Source organism: Atractosteus spatula, chromosome 6, assembly GCF_055471065.1.
Source record: "Atractosteus spatula isolate fAtrSpa1 chromosome 6, fAtrSpa1.hap1, whole genome shotgun sequence".
Taxonomy (NCBI): Eukaryota; Metazoa; Chordata; class Actinopteri; order Semionotiformes; family Lepisosteidae; genus Atractosteus; species Atractosteus spatula.
Window position 1 is genome coordinate 52,836,029 of NC_142711.1, and position 10,126 is coordinate 52,846,154.

General features: G+C 37.1%; 1 protein-coding gene across 1 annotated transcript; it reads left to right on the forward strand.

The window, feature by feature from the left end:
• Positions 1 to 4,596: 4,596 nt before the first annotated feature.
• mnx1 (motor neuron and pancreas homeobox 1) lies at positions 4,597 to 8,654 on the forward strand. The gene is made up of 3 exons (XM_088918346.1): positions 4,597 to 5,210; positions 7,331 to 7,491; positions 8,364 to 8,654. The coding sequence occupies exons 1-3, from the start codon at positions 4,718 to 4,720 to the stop codon at positions 8,652 to 8,654; spliced, it is 945 nt and encodes a 314-aa protein (XP_088774472.1). The 5' UTR covers positions 4,597 to 4,717.
• Positions 8,655 to 10,126: the final 1,472 nt, after the last annotated feature.

The window sequence follows — 10,126 nt, forward strand, 5'->3', positions numbered from 1 at the left end:
TGCTTGCACTATATGATTGACTATCGACATTCGTTTTTAAACTGGGTCACTTTTTTGCAAAGTTGATCTCGTTTTATTCCTAAAGCATCGCCAGGAAAAGAGAAAAAACTGTCACATAAGTAGAAGGCTAATGACCGGTATTAAAGGTTATCTTTCCAGTTTAGTCTGAGAACATCCTTATGTGCTCGTTTTCGAATTGTTTGGCTCTAAACTTAATTGATATTGTTTTAATGGGATTCTGAATTTAAATCAAGGACTTTTTAAACGTAAAACAATCTCGATTCCAGACACATACTGTATCCAAAAGGAATCATCCTACACCACCCCCCAAAAGAAACATTTTAAAATATTTTCAAATGATTATTACTAAACGTGGTCGAATACCAAGTGAGTTCGGAATTAAACCGTAATCCAGTTGTTAATGTTACTGATCTGTGTGACTTGTTGATTTCCCATGAGCAAACAAGTCTTTGATGCCGTCCCGGAGAGAGCGGTTAGCTGATGAATTGACAAAAACTAATCAGCTTTATTGGGAGACAGGTTAAGGGCAACAGGGTGTCGATAATTCTCATCCTGACCTCTTCATCCATTAAACTGAAGTGGCTGATTAGAGCGAGGGGACCCCCAGTACATTGTGCGTGCACAATTGCTTTAATAAACACACCATTATTACAAGTCCACTATACATAAGTAATTCGAAGAAAGGAAAAAAAAACAGCCAGGGGATGTCACATTTATCACTTAGGCTTATATATCACAATCTCATTTACTAAATGTCACAGTGCAATGTCTTCAGTTTTGATAACCGCTGGAAGTGTCCTAATGCTATTAGCTATACATTGCGAAAACAATGCGGATTACAAGAAAATATCGCATGTCTGGACCGGTCTTCCCATAGAACCACCACTCGCATAGGCCTACAGTAGAAAAAAAAAGTCATAAATAAATCTGGGGCAGGCTAAATGTCTCAATGGGGTAGATATTTGCAATGGTAATCATTCCCATCTAAACCTTTTCCTAAAAAAAACAGATGACTGGTTTGGACTGTATAGTCTCTTTTTAAACCTTGGACTTTATATTCAGCGTTTAAGAAATAACATACAATTACTCCCAATTGATTACAGACGCATTTCGTCCGTATTATAGTTCCTTGAGAATATTTATGAGCAGAAAAGAGGGAATAGTTAACATAAAAAACAGACCAATTAATATCCTATATGCAAAGATGCGTTTGTGATGTTCTGCGTTAGGTGAATGTTTCATTATTAATCATGAGCAATGACAATGAACAACAACTAAACTTAGGATAATGGTAGAATATAAACCGTTTTTTACTCATTTACGCATGATGTTTGGTGTTCCCACAAACGACCAAGGTTTGTTTTCTAAATTCCTCTGGAAATGACTGTAGACAAAGAAATTAACTAGTGAAGCTCTGAGCCTTTCCCACCTGAATACTGTTCTTTTGGTCAACACAGGTGAGCAAACTCTTCTTTGGACAGTTAATACAGACGTCATGAAAGGAAGGACCTACTCATCCTACATTGTGATAGTGATAGTTGAATGCCATAAGTTGTTTTTTTTTTTACTCTATCCATACTCTCGGGAGGAAATAGAAAAGGCTTATATAAATCGTGTTTTTTTTTAACAAAAAGAGCGCTCTTCCAGTTTAGCACTGTTACTTTCCACTTTCATCAAGTAAAATATTTTTTCTTCCCCCGCCATTTCTGTCAAACTAAGCAATGCCCTAATTATTATATATTGCGTTCCTTTTCACCTAAGTATAAAGTTGACAGAAGGTTAAAGCATAAGGGTGGCTCTTAGCTAAATTTCCCAGTTGGCCACGAAAGATCTTCGAGGGTCACAGTGACACTTTTAATGACTTCATTAGTAAGATTATTTGTTAGAATAACAAACAGCGTTTTGGGGAAGACGTAGGCCTACTCACAAAGGTGGTAATTACGCAATAAAATATAGACCTCAGAAACATCAAGCAAAATCAATCGACTAAATTAAATAAACAAAGTTACCTGTGTAGAATAACTACATTTACTTCCCATGGAAAATAAACCAAATTAATTTGATTTTTTTCCCCCAGGAATAACTGCAGAAGTACTGTATAAAGCCAAGGTAAGTAGAAAGAAGAGGATTTAGAAATGTAAAAAAGCGTGAAAAAACGATGTCTGAAACAAAATCCTTACTATTTTCCTAGTCTTAAATTAAATTCTAGTAAAATGTAAGCCGTTCAAACTAAATGAACGCAGATCCGAAACATTATTAAATTGATTTGGGCCGTATTGCTCAACAAAAACGAGCTCTTTAAGATTTTAGAAAGTTTTCATATTACACATTGATTCAATCGAATATATCTAAATAAATTTGTTTTCTATGATGCATAAGGATACATAGAAACGTATTTTTATTACTAAATAGCACGCTTTTGTGGATAAAAATAACCATCTAGAATAAAGACGCCTGAAGGAATGATTTCTGTTAAATTTCACTTTCATAAACGAATAGGAATTTTAATGTTTAATTTATATATACGGTAGTTACACATTAAAAGCTGCATACGGTTTATGGGTATGGATATTTAGGAAATATCCTAATATCCCAATAGCTGACAATTGTAATCTTATTTTGTTGTAAGAAATAACTTTTATTCATATTTATATTGTGTAACATGTGGCTTTAATTACCGCATTTAATGTTAAGTACGAGTTTATTTGTAATGCAAATTTCTGACAGGCACACACTATAGATTGCACTCAAAAGATAAAGAAACAAATTATTTCAAATAATAAGAATATCTTGTCATAAAATGGGATACAGTGAATTCACCACAGTCTGAATGAGAAACTTGTGAATGCATGACCAATCAGCATTTCACACAACCCAGCAACACGAACAGTGAGTTTGTTCACCTGTGTAACAGAAAAGTCCTTTGTAAAATTTACAGGTGCGGAACGATCGACCCTTAAAACAATTACGAAGTGGGTGGCCTAAATACCTGCCACCTAACACCGATCGGGATACTCCAAACCTGGGATCTGACCGACCTTGGTCAGAACAATTTTAATGTAAGGACGTCTATGTAATGCGTTAAAAAACGTTTATACAGTATGAATGTTGCGACGAGGAAGGATTTTAACTGAATGATTTTATATGATTAAAACCATTTATTGAAACATGTCTGTACCTGTGCATGTACCACCTAACTACCTGTATTGGTGTGAAAATAAAACGTTCAACTACAAAAATCCTCAGTTTACAACAAAGATACTTTTTGGACAACAAGTAAGAAGTACTTATTAATAATGAATGCGCAAATAAATGAGTTTTTTTTTTGGCGGGGGTTAGTTTTGGATAAAAAATACATTATTATGTTATTTGTGAGGAATAAAAAAACAGTTTGACAAGATACCAAAAGTGATCACGTCCATTTAGCAGTTTAGCTGCACGGTTTTGAATCGTGGTAAGGAAAATAAAATAACGGAGTAAATCAAAACGACAAAGAAGTTTGATTTAGTGTGTAAGAAGCATAACCTAGGGACTTGTACCTAATTTTGGGGGAGGTGGGAGCTGAGTCTGGTTTCGAAGTTAGTAAAATGAATAGAACTCTGAGTGACGAAGTTTACATGGTTGCAAAAGTGACTTAATTCAATGATAATTACATTTTCACAGGAAACTCTGGCTATAAAAAAAGTTGTGACAAAATGACACCTTTATCCGAAAGATTGTTAAACTTCACAGACAAGCTGACTCACGTAACAAATTTGTCTCGATACAGTGGCCACACGGGGGGGTAGAATGGTTCAGAGGCTAAAGACACAGATTCTTCCTGTACTGTGAAAGAGACGTTTCCAACGTTAAAATACATCAAGACATCACCGGGGTTCTGAAATAAGATGAAACACGTGAGTAACAGATCAATGAATGCGTTACAAGAGTAAATGGCCTGTTAGATTTTTTTTTTTATGTGGACTGCTATGACATGTTTCTCCGTATTCACGAAGGCAAAACACACTACTGTACTTTTATCACTCGCACAAGTCTGGATATATTTATCACGTACAGTATCTATACGAATATGTAGGTTTACACAAATACATACACATAAACAACGAGGCCTCCTCCTACAAAGTTAAAACAGCATACCAAGAGGATTAACAGAAATTGTTATTGATGATTATATATAAATCACTGAAACAACAGTGATGACATGATCGGGAACCATTTTTTTCTTGCAATTGGAGTCAACTGCACTCTCATTTCCAGCATCATTGAATCGGCACTAATATCTTAACCAATCTCTTGCATTCTTAACTGAGGCTTTGAAATAGAATCCTAAAAATGTGAAACCATCAGATACCCTGGGATCCTATAATTTGCTTCAAGTCCTCTACAATATTCAGATCTTTATGCCTTGTGGTAGATGTGGGATGGGAGGGGCTGGTAAGTTCGGAAGGTATGCAAAGCAGTCACAACACACCCAGTCAACAGTCAGCCGGCTGACCAATAGAATCCCTTCCAGTCAAAAACAGACAACCCATCCTCCCTACCGTGAGAGCCTTCAAGTGGAAGGAGCTCCAGTCAAACAGCTCGCAATTCAGCCGAGAATCCTGCTTGTGGAAGAGGCCGGATCGTCCTCTGGTACCGCATTCTTTTTGAACACGGCAGTGTCTTGATTGCTCACCGCCGCTGGACTGACGGTCAGATGGAGAAATCCAAAAATTTTCGTATTGACGCGCTCCTGGCAGTCGATCCACCGAAGGTGCAAACCTCACCTCTGGCACTAGTTACCTCTTTATCCTCTTCTTCCATCTCATCGTCCGGAAGTGTGACAGCTTCAGAGCTGAATAACAGTACAGATTCCTTAAGGACTGAGACCCCCTCTCCGCCGAGGATTTCTTCTTGCGGGCTGATCCCCAAACCGGGCTTCTTGAACGCCACCCACTCCGGCATGGTCGGATTACACCCACAGAGCTCGTCGGGCATCCCGGCTCAAGCTCTTTATGGCCACCCAATGTACACTTACTCAGCCGCTGCCCTGGGGCAGCATCCTGCCTTATCTTACTCTTATCCGCACGGTTCTCATCATCACCACTCCAGCGAACCCATCAAACTAACCGCAGGGACCTTTCAACTTGATCACTGGCTGCGAGTGTCCACTGCCGGGATGATGCTTCCTAAAATGCCGGATTTTAACAGTAAGTCAAATCATTAATCACTCTTCTACTAGCATTATTACTAACGACTATTGCTGCTGTAAAGTTTCTTTGCTTCGGTTAGCTGTGAAACCAGGTCACTGCGCAAAACTTTCGAGACCAATCTGCGGCAGTGTTTTCGATCATTTTTTTCGACTACTATATTGCAGATCTCTTTATGCGTAATACAGCACCGCGTTTTGGAATGGGTTTCAAGTTTCTAGGTTATGTATAGGCCAGCGATGTAATATTTACCTACAGTATACTATAACATTATTAATATTATCGGTTCCGGGCAAATTTATTTTCAAGTTACACAGTACAAGTGTACATCATTTGCATTTACCTATTATATATTTTTTTCTCATTGACCTATTCCTGCTTCCCGATCTTTTTCAGTTACACATACAGTTTATTATTCCGCACGAAAGCATTTTATGCTTAATGTGTTTACAGCAGAAACACACAATAAAAACGCTTTACTAAAATGTAGTCTCTCCACAATCCATTCGGGAGCGCGGTGCTCTTTCAAGAATTGTTGTATTACTGTATTATTCAAGAGATCGTGCAGAATGTAGGCTAACTTGTAAAATACATTTGAAGTTAAAACAGATCGAAATGAATAACAACATGAACATTGAAAACGGAGACCTTAAACTTTCATTGAATCCTCGGAGGTTAAACAAAAATGCCACTGTAACGCTGAACAAGCTGGAGAACGATGTACTTTCAAGGGAGAACTAAAATGGACAGATAATGGACACTGCGAAAGTGACGGAGGAGTGTGAAAATCTCATCCTTCCCTCTGTTTGCACACCAGAGACTGGCTTTTTTGTTCCTTTTCATTTTAACAGATTTGTTCAAAATGAAGTAGTAAATAGCATTTCCTCTGTCTAAACATTAAATTCTATGGAAATGTTACCAGTGTCAACGACGCACAGACGACAAACTGGGCGTCTTTATGAGCTGGCAGAACAATTTTTATAACCGGCGGATAACCGAAACTTTCAGAAGTTGTTAAAGGAGTGACTACAATGTTATTTTATGATATTTCACTCCATACCAACAGGGAAATGTTCTATAACAACATAATATTATATAATGATATATATCCAGCTGAAAAGCATTAGACATTAGTTAGAATTTACCATATAATTTTAATTGTAAAATAAGACTTGCTGAAGTACAAAGTGAAAATCAATTGCTGGAGCACAAAGTAATCAAATGAACTCTACTGACGTTAAATGCGATTGACCAGGAAATACTAACATCTCAGTACTGGAAAATTGAAACTGCACTGTAGGTAATGCCTGTTTTGACACATAAAACACATTTAAATAATACATATGTCGAATACCCCCAGGTAACGCACGGTGTAATAAATTAGTTAACGATGAGAATGGGTGTCACTTTATAAAACTGGGGGTTGTGTTTACAAAATGGTGGGCGTACTCGCTAAACAAAGCTAATTTCTTTCCCAAGGGAAACAAATTTCAACCTATAATCAATTATTTCTCTTTTTTTTCTACTGTGTAGTTAGTATTGCCCTGTTAGAAATTAGTTTGTTCCTTGGAATGAATGTCCTTACACTACGGGGTAAATATGTCATAGTGCTAAAATAATGAAAATCAAAGAACTTGCAGGAACAGCAATTTGAGCGCGTAGCCACAGAATTGAATGAATGACCTGACCACTAGATTGTAACACAAGATAAGAAGTTGTATTTTTCGTCCTTCATTTTGGAAAAGGTTTCGAATTTCTGCATGGAGTTCTTATGTTATTATTGTCGTCATTAGTAGTAGCAATGTAATAATATAATACATTTGGAAACAACGTATCTAGTCATAAACTAAATATAAATCAGAAATAATATTTTAAAACATCGTGACGACATTTGTTCGCTTGCTTACGCTACAATGTTTTTTAAAATAATCTTTTAATGCGCTTTTCACCCTTATGTGCCTTCCCGCCGTGAACTTCAAGATTCAGTCATAAAGTGTAAACATTTTACAACTATCAGTAAAATAACACCATAATCCTGGGATCTGTGTCGAATTCGAAGAAGAGAAAACATGGTAACCCTATTAGCGCAACTATAAATACGATTATTCCTTTTTTTGCAGCTCAGGCGCAGTCTAACTTGCTTGGGAAGTGCAGGAGGCCGAGGACAGCGTTCACAAGCCAGCAACTACTGGAATTAGAGCATCAGTTCAAGCTGAACAAATACCTGTCGAGGCCCAAACGGTTTGAGGTGGCAACTTCTCTCATGCTGACGGAAACACAGGTAAAAGAACCGATATGTTAGTCCCCAGTCACAGAAAGGGTTCCATCTTTACTGTTACTAAGAGTGGATTGCAGCTTCTGCGTTCGTTGGCTCGATGAAAAAAGGTTAATTCCGCACTGAAAGGAAGACAGAATAAACACAATGTTTCTGTTTTCGAGAAAAGCTTGGGCGAGAAGAAGGCTGGCACCCAAAGGAAGGCTCAACTCCATTGTGTTTCTTCCTTCTACTTTTCTGTGCGGAAATGTAAATATACATGTTACTAAGGCTCCACAGTCGAAACGTTGTGTTTTCTTTCTTCTCTTTTCAGCATGGAATAAACCTATTACTTGTTCCTTTTACATGTTACTACTACTACACTGGCAAATTACATTCGTGTGCTTAACACGTCGACGTACAAAATACACAGTAACACCTAAAGTACATTTTTAAAATCCATTGGGGGGGGGGGGGAATGTAATGAGGGCCCCACCCAGAGCAATCCCATCAACAAGCCTGTGTAACCAACAAGTCTACTGTATATCGAGTGGAATGTCATAAAACTGCGTTCATTTTCATCAGCGATATTTAGCTGAATGGCTGCTTCAAATATCGGTAGTGGAATAAAATGCGATATTCGCTTCCCTCTTTATCGTTATAGAGTCTGCTAAAGGTGTTTCACTGTCACTGTATTTTTAAAATATCGATTATTATACCGCGAGCATATATAATATATATATAATATATGGTAATATATATATTACCATGCAAATACATTTTATTATCTGAAAGCAGGTACATTTTCCACGTATGCACTCTAACGACCTTGTGACCCAGCTATGTGTGCAGGGATTTACTTGTTCCGTTGTAACTATGAAACAACTGTGATTTTGTAGGTAAAAATATGGTTCCAGAACAGACGCATGAAGTGGAAGAGAAGCAAGAAAGCCAAAGAACAAGCAGCGCAAGATGCGGAAAAGCAGAAAGGCGGCAAGAACAACCAGGACAAATCAGACGGCTACCAGGAGCAGACGGATTACCAGAAAGGCGACTCGGTCAAAAGCAGTAGAATGAGAGACTTCAGAGACAGTGACGACGACGAAGGCGAGGGCTTTCTGTACAATTCCTCGGACTGCTCGTCAGAAGATGAAAGAAACCACAACAGACAAATTAGTCCGCCGCAATGAGACAAGGAGACAGCAAGCAGGAAAATAGTTGTACAAGGTCTTTGTTTTATAGTTCTTTAAAGTGACGGTGTTCTTTTGATTGTATGTAAGTGGCATGCATTTATTACCCGTAGTCCTCGTTATGGATTAATTTGCAGTTTAGCTGAAAAGCTGTACATTTCTGTTCTTGAAGAGCCGTTCTGTGCAGAAGGAAAAGGCTATGAATATGATTTCGTCAGGTATCTTACTGTTTTTCTGTCTTCAATCAAGCCATTGAATCCAGGACCTTCGGTCTCAAGTTAAAGAACGACAACAACAACAACAACAACAAAAACAACGAACACTAGTACACCGCATGTTTTAAATGTACAGTCTAGGTCGATCATGTTTTATTTGCTTTTTCAAGGTTTCTCCTCTACTCGGAATCCGTTTACAGAAGCGAAAGTCTACTGTCACGTTAACAAAGAACGACGTTTTCGGGAACAGTGTTACACAAAATGTAAATTCAGTTGAGACTTGAAAGGTGTTGCTTTGAAAGGTAAACACTGCTTTTAAAAGTTTTATCATCGAAACTGTGATTGTTACACATCTGTAATATTTATGTCGCATTCTGTTTATGTGCAGGAAAAAAGCTGTAACGTCTTTATTTTTGTATATTGTATATATAAACATGCCTATACGTAGTTCAGGTGGGTAGCTGCGTCAGCATGCGTAGTCTGCAAAGGAACAAGTACTCGGGTTTATTCCATGCTGAAGAGAGGAGAGAAAACACAACGTTTCGGCTGTGATGCCTTCTTGGCACCTGAAGAAGGCTTCACAGCCGAAAAGTTGTGTTTTCTCTCGTCTCTTTTCAGCATGCCTATACGTATGCATGCGAAATTATTGTTTAGCTATTCCCATAGTGCAAATGGTATAAGAAATCATTTTTTTTGTAAGATATAGGCTACAACGTTTTAATTTGTAGGTGTTGTTTATGTCTACAGATATAGTTTTTTATTATAAAACGAAAACATCGCATATTTACTAAACGACATTTATATATAAATATAGGGTAATGTACAAAATGATATATTTATTCTTAATGTAAACATTTTAAGTAACCCAAGAAAACAATTCAAAAATGGATTTGCATTTAAAAATACTCTTGCGTTCAATAATTTGAAAAATGGGTTATGAGTAAATGGATGAATTCGCTTGTCCTAAATAAAATAAAAAAATATGAACTATCCTTTCACGTGACGATTTTTTTTACTTGAGTTTGAATTGCTATTGAGTCCTTTATACATTTAAAAGTTTGTGTTTATTGGTTCATTCGTTTTTTATAATGACAGAATTATATACTAACCATGAGATTAGTAGGCAATTGTTTTGAGAAATTAAGTAATATTTAAGGAAACATTTTTATTTTTGTTTCTAGACTATAAAACCTGCGTGTAACGCGACAATGCAAAGAAGTGCAAACACACACTTCTTTAAACTTTATTGATTTACTA

What these genes read in the sequence shown, in the direction of transcription:
- mnx1 (XM_088918346.1), top strand. Translation starts at nt 4,718, where the DNA reads ATGGAGAAATCCAAAAATTTTCGTATTGACGCGCTCCTGGCAGTCGAT. An exon ending in TAAAATGCCGGATTTTAACA is followed by an intron (nt 5,211 to 7,330) that starts GTAAGTCAAATC and finishes CTTTTTTTGCAG; the next exon opens with CTCAGGCGCAGTCTAACTTG. An exon ending in TCATGCTGACGGAAACACAG is followed by an intron (nt 7,492 to 8,363) that starts GTAAAAGAACCG and finishes GTGATTTTGTAG; the next exon opens with GTAAAAATATGGTTCCAGAA.